Source organism: Cucurbita pepo, chromosome LG20 (assembly GCF_002806865.2).
Source record: "Cucurbita pepo subsp. pepo cultivar mu-cu-16 chromosome LG20, ASM280686v2, whole genome shotgun sequence".
Lineage (NCBI taxonomy): Eukaryota > Viridiplantae > Streptophyta > Magnoliopsida > Cucurbitales > Cucurbitaceae > Cucurbita > Cucurbita pepo.
The window spans coordinates 4,206,297-4,226,040 of NC_036657.1; the positions used below are offsets into that span (position 1 = coordinate 4,206,297).

Below are 19,744 nucleotides of genomic sequence, written 5' to 3' on the forward strand. Positions count from 1 at the left end.
CCTTCCTAGGGGATAACCTTCACTCGAGCACTATAAGACAATTGTGTCGTACAGGGAATTTCAAGGTATGATGCATTGAATTAGACACCAAAACATAAGTTTTAGTCTAAACGGCCTCTTTCGAGTGTAAAATTAAACTATAACCGTTAGGATTACACAACTCACACACTCGATCCCCGTGAAGAATACGAAGAACAACAGTGAGAATATAAAGAGAAATATACACGGTAATACCAAGATGGTAAACTTCATGGTAGCTATAGGTTTATATGGATGACTTTTGATATCTATCGCACTTTTATTTTTATCGCACGTGATAAAGTTCGGGTCATCTTATATTTTTATCGCACTTTAATTTATATATCAGTATACGAAAATATTTTAGTGAAAAACTAATATTATTGTAATATATTTTAATGGTTGTTTTTATACGTAAAAAAAAAAAAAAAAAAAAAAAAAAAAAAAAAAAAAAAAAAAAAANAGAAATTTCCGATATGAACATACCGAACTCCAAAGGGAGCCTTAACCACTAAGCTTGTGTTTATTTTCTGCATGTTCCATTGCAAGATCTTGCCTGTCTCCTTCTTCTCTGTGCGACTTGTTCCGTCTTCAACCTCTGCCCCTTTTTTCTCGAAGGCAACGTTCTTCGGGACTCAATCCAGCAGAGCTTGGAATTCGGTAAGCATTCCAGATCTCGTTTCTATACTCTCTCTTCCAATTCTGCGTCGGCTTACATTTTCTCATTAGTATCTTGCCGTAATTTAAACAGCAGAATTTGGAATCTGCTATTGAATCACAGGCTCACGGATTCTCTATTCCACGCTGATCGTAAAGATCTGAAGACCTCGCGGGAAAATGGCGGGTCTGTTTGGCCTATCTTCAACTGCTCCGGCCACCATGATCGTTACCAGTACACCGGCGGCGGACCTTGCCCTTAATAATCTTGCTTACTGCTCCGCTTCTGATCTTCAAAACTATGCGGTCCCTGGCACTAAGCTCTTTCTCGCGTTGGTTGGCGATTCCTTTGTCCTCTCCCTCTCATATCCTTTTTTTCATTAGTTTACTTTTACCTCGATTATTTCCAATTTTCAGATTTTTTTTTCCTTGCCTTACTCAAACTTTCTTAGTTGCATATCGTATTTTGCGCTGTCCTAAATTCTAATTAGCCATTTTGCATCATGCTTTGGCGAGCATATTTCATAGCTTGGTGAAGTTTCAAGCTCGTCTCGGCTTAATCTTTGGCTAATTTTAGTGTACGAGGCCACGAATTAGCCGTTTTGCATCATGCTTTGGACGAGCATATTTCATAGCTTGGTGAAGTTTCAAGCTCGTCTTGAGCTTAATCTTTGGCTTATTTTGTATGAGACCATGAATTATCTTACTTCCATATCATCAGGATTATTACCTGTTCTTGGAGCAAATCACGTTGTTCTGTTTGAAAAATTTGACATATGTGGTACTGCTAGTTCAACTTTTGTTCGTTATTGCTTTTGTCATTTGCTCAATTATACAAAGGTGTTGATGGAATTGACGACTAGTGAATCCGGTTATATTATGTCAAAAGTGAGAGAATATGGCATCATTCTATGGTGGCTCTCTTTCATTTTATTTTACTTTTGTGGGCTTAACTGAGAAAAACTCCTCATGGAAGCATAGGCAGTGGCCACATTGCCTTAAATGCTATTCAACGTCGTCATGCTAGAGTTTCAACTGGGGACAGGATATCTGTGGCAAGGTCTTTGTCTATACCGAACTCTTTCTCTTTGCAGCTGTTACAGCAGTAATAATACTTGTAAAATGATTTTTTTCTTAGATTTATCCCGCCAGATGATTTCAACCTGGCTTTACTCAGATTGGAGTTGGAGTTCTTTAAAAAGGGGTCCAAAAGTGAGCAGGTATGCAGAATGAAATCAAATTTGAACTATTCTTGCCTGCCCTAGGATAATTTCAAAGTGTATCATCAAGGGGTTAATTATTAATGTTTTATTTCTTTTTACATTTTGTAGGTCGATGCTGTTCTCTTGGCTAATCAATTGAGGAAAAGATTTATCAACCAGGTAAAATTTTGAGGCATAACTTACCTGATATGCATGCTCTTGTTACTTGGTAACCTCTCAGGTGGCCATAATTTCCAATTGTTTGCTTGTTTCTGTTTTTTTTTTTCTCTTTTTTGTCAATCGTGTAAATATTACTTTCCTTTCACTATAACCTTTCATAGGTTTTCTACGGTGCTATGGTTGTGGCAGATCAATCCAGACATTATTTGAAAAATACCCTGATAAGTGATAATTCATAGATTTCTTTTCATCATTCTGTTATTTTAAAATATTTGTTAATAATTATCTTATGTCGTAGACCAATATTGATTATCTAGAATGCAGGTCCTTTTCAGTTTCTCATTTGGTGTTTAATAACATATGATACCTTCTAGAAAAAGGTTGTGGGGGCATAACTTACAAGTTTCTGGTTATGCTTGCATGCAGATAATGACAGCAGGGCAAAGAGCTTCTTTTGAGTACCATGGTACTAACTACATCTTCACAGTTAATCAAGCTGTTGTGGAAGGGCAAGATACATCCAATAGTGTTGAAAGAGGGATGATTTCAAATGATACCTATTTTGTCTTTGAAACATCAAATGGAAGTGGAATAAAGGTTAGATCATCTGTTAGAAAATCTCATCCCTTTCCTTGTAAGCTTTTTTATTTGAGAGTACTGCACCCATTTCCTTTTAAGCTTATCTTCATCTTCTTCTTATTTATCCCTTACCTTTTAGTAGTAATGATCCAACCCTCCTATGTTCTTTTAGATGTAGCTACATTTAAAACCATGAAATGGCTTGAAGGTTTCAATCCTGGATTGTTGTACTTTTAAAGGGAATTTACTTGGCTGCTACTTGGTGCAGGCTTATTAATTCTTTCTGAAACTATAGTAACCTCTCCATGCATCAATTAGCAGTTCTTCCTGTACTTTCTATTGTGCTGGAGTTTTGTTTCCCACTTCTCTGTGCATTTAATTTTATCAATTTAACGTTTCTAGTCCAACAAGACAATCCTATATTGTAGTATGGAAATGTAAATATAAATGTTCAGTTTCATATTATGTGTTGGAGATGTCATTATGGATACTTTTGATTGCAATAATTATAAATGAGTACAGGTCCAGGATATTGTGGTAAGGCTGGGACCTTTCTTGGTGCTTGCTTCATGTGTTGACTTAAATACTCCGATAATGAAAATTTCCATGCTTCTCTCTCATGTTTTCTATTTCCTCTTTGCTCATTATCGTCTGTGAAGGAAGAGAGTCCTAATAACATTGATGTGATAGTCATCTATACTGATTCTCTACATAGTGCACCATTCTTGGATGAGTAATTTTTTAGTTACTTCTCTTTGACTTGCATGCATTCCCTTGCACTTTGCAGATCGTTAATCAACGTGAAGCTGCTAGTAGTAGCATTTTTCGGCAAAAAGAATTTAATCTTCAAGCACTTGGTATTGGTGGATTAAGTGAAGAGTTTGCTGATATATTTCGAAGAGCTTTTGCCTCTCGTGTTTTCCCTCCTCATGTGACCAGCAAGTAAGAATCTAATAATGACAATAATCATTTTCTTGTGGTTACCAAGTTTTCTAAGAAGATACCTGCTACAGGTTGGGAATTAAACATGTGAAGGGAATGCTGCTATATGGACCACCTGGAACTGGCAAAACACTTATTGCACGTCAAATTGGAAAAATGTTGAATGGGAGAGAACCAAAGGTTAATATATAACTCAACCTTTTATGTATGTTTGATGTACATTTTACATCATAGGCTCATATCATCCTCCATCAGCTTCCGTATTATTTTCTCTCTTTTCCAGTTTCCATTTTAGATGCGTAAGATCTCTTAAATTTTAGTATTGCCTGGATGAAAAGCTGACTATATTTTGAAGTCGACTGTTAAAAATAGAGAATACTTGATTATGAAAACCAAGACCTTTGAGGCATTATGGCCCAATGTGTTCATGCATAGTCCTTGATTTTGCGTGTGCAATTTTCTTCCTGCATCTGGAATTGTCAATAATTACACCTCTACTTGGTCAATCTTGTATGATCTCTGATTGCCACTGCTTCTACATAGTCTCTGCGAATTGGCATAATCCATATTATGACCTGGCCAAACTTTATTTGCTCTCACACTCTCTCCCACACGTTTTTCTCCACCTTGTTAGATTGTCAATGGCCCTGAAGTCTTGAGCAAGTTTGTTGGGGAAACTGAAAAGAATGTGAGAGATCTTTTTGCTGATGCTGAGAATGATCAAAGGGCCCACGGTAATGGGAGTGATATAGATATTATGATATTTCATCGCAAGTATTTCAATTTTGTTAATTCCAAGATGGCTTTTTCTCAAGACAGGAGACCAAAGTGAGTTGCATGTCATTATCTTCGATGAAATTGATGCTATTTGTAAGGTATTTGGTTCTTGTAATATATTGTAGCTTTATTATTATTATTATTTTTTTTAGATTCACAAAGAACTTAACTTCCCAAGTGAAAAAGTCACTAGATCTCATAGTTGTAAAAACCTATTTTGGCTAAAATGAAGAGCTGGCTCTTGTGGTTGGCTATTCTTGAATCAGAATTTCTTCTGTAATTTTACTTCAAAGGTGAAAACTAAGAATAAATCCACAATTCAATCCATAGGATAGTAACTGAACACATAATGTAATAAGCATTTCACCCATTTGCCATCCTCGTTTCCTGAGTATTTGTTTATATATTATATGGTTTTGAGACAAAAGTTACCCGTTTCACTTTTTTCTATCATGCCTGCAGGCAAGGGGATCAACTAGAGATGGAACTGGAGTTCATGATAGCATTGTCAACCAGTTACTCACGAAGGTTTGTCTGAATTTTTTTTGTAGCAAATTCATATCAGTACTACGTTTTGGGGACCTTCTTTTATACTTTTTTTTATTAAAAATTTTTAATCACAAGGATTGTATCATGTCTAAGAGGCATCATTTCTATACAGATAGATGGTGTAGAATCATTAAACAATGTGCTACTTATTGGCATGACCAACAGGAAGGATTTACTTGATGAAGCCCTTTTGAGGTTTCTTTCTCTTGAGAATTAGTTTTTTTTTTCTTTCTTTTTTTTTTTNTGATTCTATAATTAAGCACATGAGCTTCTACAGACCAGGTCGCTTGGAAGTTCAGGTTGAAATCAGCCTGCCGGATGAGAATGGCCGTTTACAGATTCTCCAAATTCATACTAACAAAATGAAAGAAAATTCTTTTATTGCTCCTGATGTGAACCTCCGAGAAATTGGTATGTTGGATAACATTTTTTCTTAACTTTTAAGGTAAATATATAATTTGGTTCTCAAAGTTCACACCATTTAAAAATTTTATTTCTAATTTTTAAAGGTCTCAAATCTATTGTCAAGTTACAAAAAAATTCAATGAAATTAATCAACTTTCTACTCAAGAAGGTAGTTGAAATTGAATAAAGGAATGCTAAGGCATTTTTAAAATATTATTTTTTATGATAAAGCATTTTTTTAATGTTAAATAGCATCTTATACTTCCAGTTTTAAAATTTGGATAGGATCAGGTTGGAATCTTTTATCGGCTAGAGTTGGAGATATTTAGCCTTCAAAAGGTGTGAATTGATAGGAAAAAAATATATTTTTACCTATCACGTCATTATTTTTTAAGACATTATCGAAAATGGAAAAATTGACACTTTCACTAAACGTTGAAAACTTTTGAAATGTTAAGTCAAAGCTGCAACTATTGTGTATTCACATTTTTATTATAGATCACCTTCATCTTATTCTTCTTTTCTTTTGTTCATTTTGAATTCGTTGACCGACATGTATACTCATGGATTTTTCTTTTCCAAATTATTGATTATATTGAATTGTGGGTTCTTCATAGGCATGTTCTTAAATATCTGAAGTTGTACAAAAAAATAGGACACTCCGAATGGTGCTGCTTGATAAATAAAATAATTGCATACCTCTTAAGACCCCTCTTTTGAAGGTAGCTTCTATTGGAGTTTTAATCAATTGTATATCAATGCATTATATATTAATCGTATAGCAATTTTAATTATAACTTAGTGGATAAGGCACCAATTATCAGCTCAAAGGTCAATAATTCGTTCCTCCCTCCTGCAATTGTTGAACTAAAAGAGAAAAAAAAAAAAAAAAAAAAAAAAAAAAAAAAAAAAANTAGAAGAGTTGTTGAATCTTTCATAGTGAAAAATGAGTGGATTTCCTTTTCATGAACACTGCGGTAGGAGGTGACAATGGCAAGGGTAGTTACCATGTTGAAGTTTTTATTGATTGTTTCGCTACTGTCTTGTTTAACCACATGATATACGTGGTTGAGGATAACAATTTTGAAGGTTTCTGAGCTATTTTAATTAATTTGCAGCTGCTCGTACAAAGAACTACAGTGGTGCTGAAATTGAAGGGGTTGTAAAAAGTGCAGTATCATACGCCTTAAATAGACAATTGAGTCTTGATGACCTTACGAAACCAGTTGATGAAGAGAGCATTAAGGTTACAATGGATGACTTTCTGAACGCTGTCCAAGAAATTATTCCTGCTTTTGGTGCTTCAACAGATGACCTTGAAAGATGCAGGTTATTCTACAAATTATCTTTTGATGATATGTTCTTTGAAATCAATGTTATATGTCAATAAAAAATTAATTATAAGATAAGATGACAAATGCCTTGGGGAGAATACAAGAACTTGTTAAAAGAATTAATGTGTCTGAATATTTCAAGGAAAACCAATGCCAAATTTTGAATACTTACGGAAGCTTGCTTCTAGAGCCCTTCTTCTATGGGGTTTATGGATGGAACGGAATAAGAAATTTTTTTAAGAAAGGCTACTGTTGGGATACCTTACATGGATTTTTGTAATTACTCAATTTCATTCATCAACTTCATTTGGGGTGTTTTGTTTAGTTCCCTTTCTTAGTAACGGGACTTCTTGTCTCATTGGCCTTTCTTTAGTTAAATTTGTTTCTCATTCAAACAAGCACAGACACAAACATACACGAATCAACATGAAGTTTGTTTTTTTTCTTCTGAAACAAAAACGAAAATTTTTCATTCAAAGAATGAAAAGAGACTAATGCTCAAAAGATACAAAACTCTACACAGGAATGGAAAGAAACAACTAAGAAGGATTATAAAGAACGTATAAATAACAATTCGAGCGTAAAATAATTATCCAATCAAAACATCTGAAGAAAGGCCAAGAGCACTAGGCTTTGAGCAAGAGTGATTGATGGAGGAAGGAAGATATTTGACAAATGAGAACAATCCTTTCTGCACTTTAGATCTAAAGTCATATTCCAAAAAGGAGTTGAGAGATCTGACAACTGAGGACCAACTCAAATATGCCCAACCGCTCAATAGTCCAAGCCACCAAAATAATCATCCCCGTATATCCAAAAAGGGCTTCATAAAAACAGCTGACATCCTTCAAACTCCAAAATTAATAAAAATTGAAACTCACTTCAAGGCAACATGAAAAAAAAAAAAAAAAAAAAAAAAACGCAGCCTCCAAAGCTGGATAAAACACAATTAGATGTTAATTTGTCGTGACTGAGGAGTGATTTATTTCGTATGTAATCCACAAACCTCAATTAAGGAATGAAATTTGGGAGGAATTGAAGGATTCTTTGCTAATGATGTTGCTGATTGCAAAATTTCAATTGAGTTCCTTTTATCAATAACTGAAAAAAAAAAAAAAAAAAAAAAAAAAAAAAAAAAAAAAAAAAANAGTGCAAGAGTCTTTGATAGAAAATTCATCAGTCTCTACATTAATTAAATGTGCTTCAGATTTCTCATTATTCATACTAACATTAGATGCTTTATCAGATTCGACATTATTAACAATTGGAGAGGAGAGAGAGTCCTTAGTGGTGGGAGAGTTAATGATACTGTTGGTTAAAGTGACAATTGAATATGGAGGAGTGATCATTTGAAGTGAAAGAGTGAGTAGATTGTGAAGGGGGCTGTTGTAACTTTGGAGAGGAAATGAGGAACTGACCACAAGCTTCTTCCAAAATGTCTAAATTAATCTCTAAATTTTCAGGGATACCTGAGCAGCCTTTCTTCTGAGTATAATGGAGAGGGTAGGTTTCAATAAGTCTATTTTTCATTTTTGAGACATGAAGTATAGGTTTGGAAGTGATGAAACCTGAATAGACGTAGAGGAAACCATACATTATCTATAAATGTTGCATAACCTCAAGGTCATCCTGAAGAAAAAGACCAACCAACTTTTGCAGCTAATCATGAAAAAGAATAGAACTCAACTCGACATATTTGGCCATAAAATCCTCATATGACAAAATAAAACCTTCCTCCATCATAACTTGATTTATTATCTTTAGATTCACTGAATTGACAAGTCCCCATGATCTACTTGGAGTATCTGAAGGATAAATATCCTCAAAAGGAAGAGAAAAATTCCCAAACTGCAAATTGAAACTGAAGTTTGAACTGCAAATTCCCAAAATGGTGTCTTTTTGTTATCAACTTCTCTCATAAGTATCCATCTATTGGAAATACCAAGTAGATGTTAAATTGATAGAGAAGTTTAAAGAAAAATTGCATAAAAGGAAAAGATGAAGAAACTATTCTATTGTTTTGTAATTGTAACAATGAATGCATGAATATGGAGAAAGAGAACATGAAAGCCTTTTCTAATTTACCACTCTCAAGTACTTCTTTCAACGATATAGTCAGCACTATTTTAGTGAAAAGGAATTTCGGACAAAAAATGCAAATTTGGATGTTAACTCAATTCAGTTTTACCTACAACACTATTTATAGTTTAAAATTATAAGCTTCAGATTCAACTTGAGCATAAATCAACTATTAAAGCATCTACCATCGATTAAAAAGTCGAGGTTCAATTTTCCACCTCATATGTTGTTGAACTTCAAAAACTTTTTTTTTTATAAGCCTCAGGTGTTTAACATTGAATTTTTTATGTAATCAACTTGAGAATAGCTCAACTAGTTACGACATTATACCTTAAACCCGGTCAGAGGTTCAAATAATCACCTCCACATAGTGAGCTAAAAAATCGTTGATTTTTTCACGTAACATGGTATTCATTATGATTTAGTCATGCTTGATTTTTCCATGTGTGTGCAGTGTATCATTCTAGAAACTCTGAATACCCTAGGCTTCTGTTGGCGATACACTTCTGCACAATTGTATTGATATTGATTTTTCAAATCTGTCACCTGAGACCTGGATAGAATCCTCAATCAAGAATTTACTGTTCACATTCAAGTTTTTAGGAATGCTCACCTCTGATAGCTAGGGAAGATCTCAACCCTTAAATTCCAGTGAATTATGCACACAATAGGAATATTTTTTGTGATACTTTAATATCAGCTTGTTGGAGTTAAATTAATGGTTTTTGTATTTGATAAGGGAGAGTTTATTCCATTACTTGTTTTGTATCTTTCTTCTTTCATTTGGAGTGGGAGGGATGACAACCTCTTGTATTGATCTAATATGTTTCTCTAGTTATTTGGAACACTCAAACCCTGTTAGATTTCTTAAAATTTAAATACTAGTCCTTAATGTGTACTATGTTACTGCAATTGTAGGCTTAATGGTATGGTGGAATGTGGTGGACGACATAAGCACATTTATGAAAGAGCAATGCTACTTGTAGAGCAAGTTAAAGTGAGCAAGGGAAGTCCACTTGTTACTTGTCTTCTCGAAGGCCCTAGTGGCAGGTATGCTTCATCAAGTATTTTTCCTTTCTTTAACGCAGAACCTTTATTATACACAGTTTAATTTGTTAGTTATGGCTAAGACCTCACCCATCTACAGTGGCAAAACTGCAATGGCAGCTACTGTTGGTATCGACAGTGAATTTCCATATGTCAAAATTGTAAGTTATTTTTCAATTTTGTGTTCAGATTTTTATTCCCTGTTCATGCATTTACATCCGTCTGTACTGTCTCATTACCTGGTTTTCAGTTAGTTCATCTTTTTTCCCCTCCCTTTTTTTGTTGGTTAGATATCAGCTGAGTCTATGATTGGCCTTCTTGAGAGCACAAAATGCGCTAAGATTGTCAAGGTTTGTCAGTGCTTCTATGACTGCTAGCTTGTCACTCACCTTACTGTTAACAAAGCTTATATTGAATCAAAATTTTCTGTTCGATAATTATGTCTACAGAAAGTCAAATGTGAGTTATGTTGAGTTTTTGGCTAATGGCCTGTGAAATTTATTTGAAGGGACTTATGATGTGTCGCTGTTTGATAGGTTTTTGAGGATGCATACAAATCTCCATTGAGCATTATCATTCTCGATGACATTGAAAGGTAATTGTTGGTAATTCTGACAATCATCCGTCTACAATTCCTCCTAGGTATTAACTTATTAGTATCCTCGCCAAATCTCTTTCTGATAGTAAGGTTCCCTATTGCAGATTACTGGAATATGTTGCCATTGGTCCTCGTTTTTCAAATTTGATGTCTCAAGCACTGATGGTTCTTCTCAAACGACTTCCTCCCAAGGTTTCTTCAATTTTGTGAATCTGAAGTTTTTAATTCACACCTGTTTCATTCTCATTAGAGTACGGTAGTGATTTATATAGATATCCTGAAGCTGGGAGGTAAAGTTTATACTCCATGTGAATACAAATGTACTAATCGCTTTCATGTTTAGGCTTTTCATCCATGACACTCTTCTATTACTTTTTTTCTTTTTGGGTCAAACACTCTTCTATAACATAGCAATCTTACTGATAGTTACTAATCTATTTATCATTTGAATTACATATCCAGGGTAAAAAGCTTCTGGTAATTGGAACAACTAGTGAAGTGGGCTTTTTAGATTCAGTTGGTATTTGTGATGCTTTCTCTGTCACCTATCATGTTCCAACATTGAAAACAGATAATGCAAAGAAGGTAAGTATTGAGTACTCTTGCCATCCTTCTTGTATCCTTTCAGATCTGCAGTCATTTGTTATATTCGTATGATATTAAATGATAAAGGTGCTGTACTATGTGGCTTGAATTGCTATTTCCTGGTTTACTTTTGATCTCAGAAACTTCTTACCTATAATCATAGAAAATTATGCTGAGAAAAGAGTGAAAATTGCTCATCATGCGTTCGCCTATCAGAGAAATATTAGTTGAAGGATACTTGGTTTTTTAAGTTTAGAAAATTGTAATACTATCTTACCAAAAAGGAAAATTATAATATTATTCGCAGATTTCTTTTTTCAGGATTAACTTATTTAGACTTGCATTGAACTCGTAATGCCCTCTGTTTTACTTTTTTATTATTTTTTTATGGATAACTGAACTGAAAGGATACCGTGCTCTTTCTGTTTCATCGTATCTTAGGTGATGCAACAACTGAATGTCTTTGCTGATAATGATGTGGATGCTGCTGCGGAGGCTGTCAGTGATGTATGTTCTCCATCTCTCTTTGACCTTTTTCTGCAGTTATGTTTTATTGAGTTTTGTTAAATACCAAAACATGATAGCTGCTCACATGATCATTTGCACCAGATTAATAGGAGTTTAGGGATCCAATTGTAGTTTTATTTTGCTCGAGAATAAGTGAGCTTCATTTTTAGTTTTTAGAAAATTAGATAGCTTCCTAACATGTTGTGTTTACTTTCCTTAAATTACTACTTTTTGTTTTTAAACTTGGACTAGGCCTGAACACATTTTTATGAAGAGATTATAGAACAAAAGCAAAGGCAATAAACAACTTATTTGTTTTTTTTAATTAAAAACTATTCTAGAAATGGAAAAACAGACGATTAATAAAATAAAATAATAGAATTGTTATTGTTATTGTATTAGCTCTAAGAAATGGTATTGAGCTTTATGGCCAAATGGAGATTGAATACAGCTGTTGAGTAAAACTGGGACTTGTTCCCATTAAAACCCTCGATTATTGTGAGATCGAGATCCTCTGGTTTGATTAATTTTTAACAAAAAAACTGATAGTCTCGCATTGCTGAATGAATTGCTCTCAGTAATCTGGTAATGAATCTAAAATGGATCTCATTTGAATATATAAAATAATTGAATAGTAGGTATATTTATTATTCCAATTGAAGTGCTCGATCTTTGAAAATTGGCAATAATTTTGATATATTCTGTGGTATTCAATGAGCCTGAAGAACTCAGCATTTTATGACACCTTTTTAAACATGTGGATTTACAATGCCATCAGATGCCCATCAAGAAGCTGTACATGTTAATCGAGATGGCTGCCCAAGGTGAGCGTGGTGGAGGCGCAGAAGCAATCTATTCTGGCTCACAGAAGATCAAGATCTCTCACTTTTTCGACTGCCTCCAGGACATCATCCGATTCTAGATAGATAGATTGAGATTCTTCTTTCATTTGTTTTTCACCTTATAATCATATAATCTTTTCTTTTGATACCTTTGGGGACGGGGCTTTGATTCAATAATTTTGATACTCCATGGTTGCCGACTGCTACCTCTGGTTGTTTTATCGGCAGAAAAGTTTTGAACTTTGGTACTCCAATTGCAACTGCCATTGATGGATAGAAATGGGAACTGGACTCATTTTGATGTTCAACCCATCTGCTGATTTGAACAACTGAACGTATTATTTAATTTTTATAATCAGATTGTGAATTGGAGTTACTGTGTTGGAAACTGAGGAAAATGTTCGCATTCTTTGATCATCTCATAGTTATTCCTTACGTGTTATTTTCCCTTTTATTGCAATTCAAATATCCATGGATTCTTCCTCTGTTTTATAACTAATGATGCTTCTTATGATACCCCAAAGTTTAATACCGTTCTTGAAGAACTCATCATCAGACACATTTTTGGAGTCATTATAAATGTTGCATATTTTTAAAACGTGTTGACGACCACGTGGATTGTTGCTTCAAACTTTTCTACCTTGGAGAGGGGTGACAAAACTCATTTATGAGATTTCTTTGTCATAATTCATATCATTTATGAGGATAAGTTCTTAACCCAACCTTTTTGACATTAAATCTCATACAAAATATGCTAACTAAGTGGTACAGTTTAAGCTGACAATAAAATTTAAACATCAGCAACAATATGCACAATTACATGTTTGAATTTTCAAGAATGATTTTAGCTCACGATTTAAAAAAAATAGTGCGAACAAGGAGAATGTGTATATGTTGAAGAAAGGAAAATTTCTGTGTTAATTAGTTGAACTATGTTGGATCTCCCTGCCCGATAATTATATGCAATAAGCCGTTGTTCTTGCCTTTTGCTTACCCGATAGTTATATACAGTAAGCCGTTGTTCTTTACATTCCCATATAACACCACTTTCAATTTCTTAAATCTTGCTTTCAAAACTTTTTTTTTTTTTCTTAAATATTGGTTTCAAAACTCTTTTTTGAAATCTCTTTACCCCTGTTTTCTAAAACTTTTTTCTTGAACTGGGGCTAAAGGCGTGAGCATACGTCGCTTGGCCGTAGGCAATACAAGAACGAATAGGCTTAACTCATTTGTTGCTGGGATCAAAGTGCGATCGTGATAAATAGTTGAACTATGTTAGATTGAGTCGAGAAATTGCCCAATATTCAGTCATCCAATTAAGCAAACTTGGAAAATTGAGTGAGACCAAAAGAGCATCTTTGGGGCATATTCTAAAACACCCTCTACAATACTCCCCCGCATATTCCATCTTCCTTCACATTTTATTTTTCGAATATAAAAATATTCTCTGAAATTACATTTAATTTTTAAAAGTACTTTCTGAAATTTATTCCAATTTTAAAAATTCATTTTTTACTTTATATAATTAATTTTAAGTTAAATTATGATTATTTTTGTTTAATTTAATGATCCCAATAGTTCAAAATTAATTAAAAAAAATTTGATAAAATTTGTACTATCCACTTGGATTACTCGAATAATATTTAGAATTTCAATGAAAACGAAATAAATAGATTAAAAAAAAAATTAAAATTATGTGAATTTTGAAATAGTTTCAAAAACTATTCTCAAAATTTTGAGCAGCCAGTTTTCTCCTCCACAGATTTCTATCTTCTTCTAGATCGAAATCACTTGTTTCTGATCCTGTCGTCTCCATTTCATCAATTCCTTCAGCTCTCTCCATTCCACGAGCGAGCTTTCTTGGGAAGATAATTGAAGCGATGGCGGAGAATGGTATGAACTCTCTCCGATTTTGCTCTAATTACTCCTCCGTCGTTTAATTGTTTGTTTGATGGCGGAAAACGGGTAAAATTGAAATGTTGTTTGATTGATTTTGTTTTTAGTCTGTCTCGAGGAGTATCTTGCGACTGCAGTAGATGCTGCCAAGAGAGCTGGAGAGGTTTTTCTTCTTTTTTTTGGCTTCTGTTTCATTTGCTTCATTCAATCTCTTCTGATGATCCGTTCAATCCTATTTGATTTTGTGGTGTTTCTTAGATAATTCGCAAGGGATTCTATCAGACAAAGCATGTTGAACACAAAGGCCAGGTGATTAGATTTTGACACTGATTGAAGTCGTGAGGAAATCGTTTGTTTATTGAACTCTCTCATTTATTGAAATCTTGTTTTAAATCATAATAAGTCCACCGTTAGCAGATATTATTTAGGATTGAACTTTTTCTTTTGGGTTTCGCCTCAAGGTTTTTAAAACCCGTTTGCTAGGGAGAGGTTTCCATACCCTTATAAAGAATATGTTTCGTTCTCCTCCCCAACTGATGTGGAATCTCACAATCTAGCCTCTTTAGGGGTTTAGATCTCACAATCCACCCCCTTTGGGGCCTAGCGTCCTTCCTAACACTCATTCCCTTCTCCAATCGATGTGGGACTCCCCAATCCACCCTCCTTCGAGGCCCAGTATCCTTGCTGGCACACCGCCTCGTGTCCACCCCCTTCGGGGTTCAGCCTCCTTGCTGGCACATTGCCCGATGTCTGACTCTAATACTATTTGTAATTGTCCAAGCCCACCGCTAGCAGATATTGTCCTATTTGAGCTTTTCCTTTTGGGCTTCCCCTCAAGGTTTTTAAAACGCGTCTGCTAGGGAGAGGTTTCCATAGCCTTATAAAGAATGTGCTTTGTTCTCCTCCCCAACCGATGTGGGATCTCACAATCCACTCCCTTTCGGGGCCTAGATCTCACAATCCACTCCCTTTCGGGGCCTAGATCTCACAATTCACTCCCTTTTGGGGCCTAGATCTCACAATCCACCCCCCTTCGAGGCCTAGCGTCCTCGCTGACACTCGTTCCCTTCTCCAATCGATGTGGGACCCCCCAATCCACCCCCTTTGGGGCCAACGTCCTTGTTGGCGCACCGCTTCGTGTCCACCCCCTTCAGGACTCAGTCTTCTCGCTGACATCGCCCGGTGTCTGGCTCTGATACCATTTGTAACCGTCCAAGCCCACCGCTAGCAGATATTGTCCTCTTTGGATTTTTCCATTCGGGCTTCCTTTCAAGGTTTTTAAAACGCGTATGCTAGGAAGAGATTTCCACATCTTTATAAAGCATGCTTTGTTCTCCTCACCAACCGATGTGGGATCTCACACATTTGAATGGTATTATGGAAAACAGGGGAACGGGTAGAACTCAAGCTTAATTTTAGTGTTTAGATGGCTGTAGTATTTACAATGTGAACTAGCATGCTTTTATTGAAACATTTGGGAGTGATTTCTGCTGAATGACTACATGTCTATTAATATTGACATGGATTGCAGGTTGATTTGGTCACTGAAACTGACAAGGCTTGTGAAGATCTCATTTTTAATCATCTCAAGGAGCATTATCCCTCACATAAGGTCTAATTCTTTAACTCATTTTTATGTTACCCATTATTGAATGAAGAAAACATAGACCTTTCGTCCAACTCCTGAATTATTTCAAACTGGCTACCTCAGTTTATTGGGGAAGAAACAACTGCTGCTTGTGGGCATACCGAATTAACCGATGAACCAACGTGGATCGTTGATCCTCTTGATGGAACAACAAACTTTGTTCATGGGTACCCATCCATGCCTGCAATATAGGTTCCTTTTCTTTATGTATCTATAGCTTTTGCTAACCTTAATATCATAACATAACAATTTGTAGGTTCCCTTTTGTGTGTGTTTCTATTGGTCTGACCATTGGAAAGGTTCCCACAGTTGGAGTTGTCTACAATCCTATTATTGAAGAGGTGAGAATCACATAGTTTCAGTGACAGGATGTTATACTCCGGGTTGCTACACTTGTTTGGCTAAATTCAGCTTTGTGATACTCTTATATTCCCAAATAGGGACACAGTTCACAGTTTTTCATAACCATTTGATCAATCAAGTGATATGTGACATCCCACGTCGATTGGGGAGGAGAACAAAACATTCTTATAAGGGTGTGAAAACCTCTCTCTAGCAAACGCGTTTTAAAAACCTTGAGGGGAAGCCCAAAAGGGAAAGTCCAAAGAAGACACTATCTGCTAGCGGTAGGCTTGGGCCGTTACAAATGGTATCAGAGCCAGACACTGGGCGGTTGTGACATTCCACATCGGTTGGGGAGGAGAACGAAGTATTCTTTATAAGAGTGTGGAAACCTCTCCCTAGCAGATCGTTTTAAAAACCTTGAGGGGAAGCCCGAAAGGGAAAACCCAAAGAAGACAATATTTGCTAGCGGTAGGCTTGGACCATTGCAGATAAGTTCTGTTAAGCATGTGAGTACTGTTGGCTTTCATAGGATCAAATGGACCATTTTATGGTACAATAAGTGAAATATATTTATCATCTTCTAGGAACCTGTTACAATGTTTTATTTATCCATTTCTTTCTAAGCCAATCGTATTAGTTTGTTTTCATGGTCTCTAGCTTTTTACTGGTATTCGTGGAAAAGGCGCCTCGCTTAATGGTAGGCCTATAAAAGGTGAGTATGTGGCACTTCGACTCCTCTGAAATTTCGAAATTGTATACTCATTTATCTCAAATGCTTCTATTTCTTATCTTACAGTATCCTCTCAAGACGAATTGTTGAAGTCTCTTCTTGCAACTGAGGTATGTTATTAAAAAGGATTCCATGAGTCCTTGAGAGTGTTATGGGCCTCACAGCCACTTCTTTATCTTGCTGTTCTTGTGTTGAGGATAAACTGGGATTTGCTGAACTGTGTTCATCATTCTGAATAGATTCTGAAGAAGTCTCTATATTTACATTTCTGTTAAGTTTCCCCTCAACTGTCTTCATGATACGCATTTTGATTTTCTATTATGGATTATCTTCGGGTCATGCTTTGTCTTATAAGTAGCATGGATATTGAAACCATGTTCCAACACCTTAGATTGTAGAAAGATTTTCTTAGACAGTGTAGGGAAAAACAAATTTCAAATGGCGCTCCTGAGTTTCCCTGTTGTAACAACTCAAACCCACCGCTAGCAGATACTGTCCGCTTTGGCCTATTACGTAACGCCGTCAGCCTCACGGTTTCATAATGTGTCTACTAGGGAGAGGTTTCCACACTTTTATAAGGAATGCTTCATTCCCTTCTGCAATCGATGGGATCTCACAATCCTCCCCTTTTGGAGGTCCAACGTCCTCGTTGGCATATCGCCCAATGTCTGGCTCTGATAGTAACAGCCCAAACCCACCGCTAGCAAATATTGTCTGCTTTGACCCGTTACGTATCGTCGTTAGCCTTACGGTTTTAAAACGTGTCTACTGGGGGAGGTTTCCACACTCTTATAAGGAATGCTTTGTTCCCCTCTCTAATCGACGTGAGATCTCACAATCAATCCCCTTGGGGACCCAATGTCCTCGCTCGCACACCGTCCGGTGTCTGGCACTGATACCATTTGTAACAGTCCAAACCCACCGCTAGCAGATATTGTCCGCTTTAGCCTGTTACGTATCACCGTTAGCCTCATAGTTTTAAAACGCATTTGCTAGGGGAGGTTTCCATATCCTTATAAGTAATGCTTCGTTCCCCTCTCTAATCGATGTGTGATCTCACAATCTACCCCTTTGGGGACCCAACGTCCTCGCTTGCACACCGTTCGGTGTCTGGCTCTGATACCATTTGTAATAGACCAAACCCACCGCTAGTAGATATTGTCTGCTGTGGCCCGTTACGTATTGCCGTCAGCCTTACGGTTTTAAACGCGTCTGCTAGGAGAGGTTTTCACACCCTTATAAGGAATGCTTCGTTTCCCTCTCTAATTAATATGGTATCTCACATCTGTCGAGTAGCGATTTTATTTATTTCATATATATATATATATATATATATGAATGCATACTTCTATCAGTAATGAAGAAAACCATCTTTCCTGCCCACATTGATGTTAAGTCATACCCATAGTTTTTTCTACAACTTGCCAATCTTACACTTTGACCAAAATAAAAGTTGATCATAATGGATGAACAGGTTGGAACCAAACGTGACAAGTTGACTGTAGATGCTACCACAGACCGAATTAATCGTCTTCTTTTGAAGGTATAACGAGACCTTAACTCGGTTCCCTATGACATCCTGTGATTTCCTCATTTATATCAATATCTTCTTCTTATAGGTGAGATCAGTCCGGATGAGTGGTTCCTGTGCACTGAACCTCTGTGGAGTAGCCTGTGGAAGGATTGATTTATTTTTCGAAATTGGTTTTGGAGGTCCTTGGTATGATATATAAACTATCTATCCATTGTTCATCTGAGACATCACACTTACACTACACTAATCGTTCAGGGATGTCGCGGGTGGTGCTGTTATCGTCACAGAAGCTGGTGGGCTCGTGTTTGATCCGTAAGTAGCCAGAACTCGAGTCGAGTCTGTTACTCTTGAACTCTACTCTAATGAGCTAACCATTTCGTAATTGAAATACAAAAGAAAAAATCTTTTATCTATCGGCGAATGCTCGTGTAACCGAGTTATTAACTCGCTTAGGAAATTTAGAAACTTGGTTTTGATGGAATATTGATTGTAATGGCAGCTCTGGCAAGGATTTTGATGTAACTTCTCAAAGGGTAGCAGCTTCCAACCCTCTTCTAAAGGATGCATTTGTGGAGGCTTTGGAGCTTTAAGAGTGTAATGATCTTCAACTTTCTATACCTTGCCACAGTTTTGTTCTTTCTTAGGTGGATGTTGATTCATTGTAATCTTGATTATCCAATTATGAAAAAACTATACGACGCACCTTGCATCGTATAATTTTAAAATGAAACGTTTAATAATAGGATTGCTTGGAAATAAAATGTTGATCGAGTTTCCTATGGAAACTTGTGGTGTTTTTGGAAAAACTTTAGACAAAAATCGTATTAAAATTACAAGTTATGTTTTTAAACTTTCATAATCGTGTTTATTTGGTTCGTGGGCTTTCGAAAATGTATAATAGATATATGAATTTTTAATTTTGTATTCAATAGGTTCGTTAGCTTTATAAAAATGTCTAATAGATTCTTGAAACTTACCATCTTTTGTTCAATAGATCTCTAAATTTTTTTTTTGGTATCGAATAAATTATTGACATATTATACATAAAATTAAAAATTTTAGGATTGATTTGGATCTAAAATTTAATTTTATATTTAATAATTTATAAACTTATTACACTCTTTGAAACAGAGTACAAATTTGAAAGTTCAGAGATCTTAGATTTTTACTTAACCTAAAGTTGCTACTGTGTGTAATTACGTAACCATTTTATGTGTAATGTAATCTTAATATATATAACATTTTATGTGTAATTTATGTATAATGTAATCTTAATATATATAGCATTTT

At 35.6% G+C, this 19,744-nt stretch overlaps 2 protein-coding genes across 5 annotated transcripts; both read left to right on the top strand.

Moving 5' to 3' along the window:
• Nucleotides 1-521: 521 nt before the first annotated feature.
• LOC111782851 (vesicle-fusing ATPase-like) lies at nucleotides 522-12,710 on the top strand. 4 transcript variants are annotated; one of them, XM_023663670.1, is made up of 22 exons: nucleotides 522-678; nucleotides 770-1,040; nucleotides 1,640-1,735; nucleotides 1,814-1,895; nucleotides 2,007-2,057; nucleotides 2,484-2,654; nucleotides 3,424-3,578; nucleotides 3,650-3,758; nucleotides 4,213-4,312; nucleotides 4,398-4,453; nucleotides 4,818-4,883; nucleotides 5,017-5,099; nucleotides 5,182-5,315; nucleotides 6,428-6,638; nucleotides 9,641-9,772; nucleotides 9,870-9,930; nucleotides 10,060-10,119; nucleotides 10,306-10,364; nucleotides 10,472-10,559; nucleotides 10,830-10,952; nucleotides 11,394-11,459; nucleotides 12,238-12,710. In XM_023663670.1, exons 2-22 carry the CDS (start codon nucleotides 856-858, stop codon nucleotides 12,379-12,381), a joined length of 2,232 nt encoding a protein of 743 aa, XP_023519438.1. In that variant the 5' UTR covers nucleotides 522-678; nucleotides 770-855; the 3' UTR covers nucleotides 12,382-12,710. The 4 variants fall into 4 exon arrangements, with proteins under 4 accessions (XP_023519438.1, XP_023519439.1, XP_023519440.1 ...); XM_023663671.1 differs by having other exon boundaries at nucleotides 524-678; nucleotides 773-1,040; XM_023663672.1 differs by having other exon boundaries at nucleotides 524-678; nucleotides 800-1,040.
• A 1,296-nt stretch (nucleotides 12,711-14,006) lies between these two features.
• LOC111782853 (inositol monophosphatase 3-like) lies at nucleotides 14,007-19,210 on the top strand. The gene is made up of 12 exons (XM_023663674.1): nucleotides 14,007-14,194; nucleotides 14,305-14,360; nucleotides 14,456-14,506; nucleotides 15,729-15,809; nucleotides 15,909-16,012; nucleotides 16,102-16,186; nucleotides 16,848-16,902; nucleotides 16,987-17,030; nucleotides 18,395-18,463; nucleotides 18,540-18,640; nucleotides 18,710-18,766; nucleotides 18,954-19,210. Exons 1-12 carry the CDS (start codon nucleotides 14,182-14,184, stop codon nucleotides 19,042-19,044), a joined length of 807 nt encoding a protein of 268 aa, XP_023519442.1. The 5' UTR covers nucleotides 14,007-14,181; the 3' UTR covers nucleotides 19,045-19,210.
• The last annotated feature ends 534 nt before the right edge of the window (nucleotides 19,211-19,744 follow it).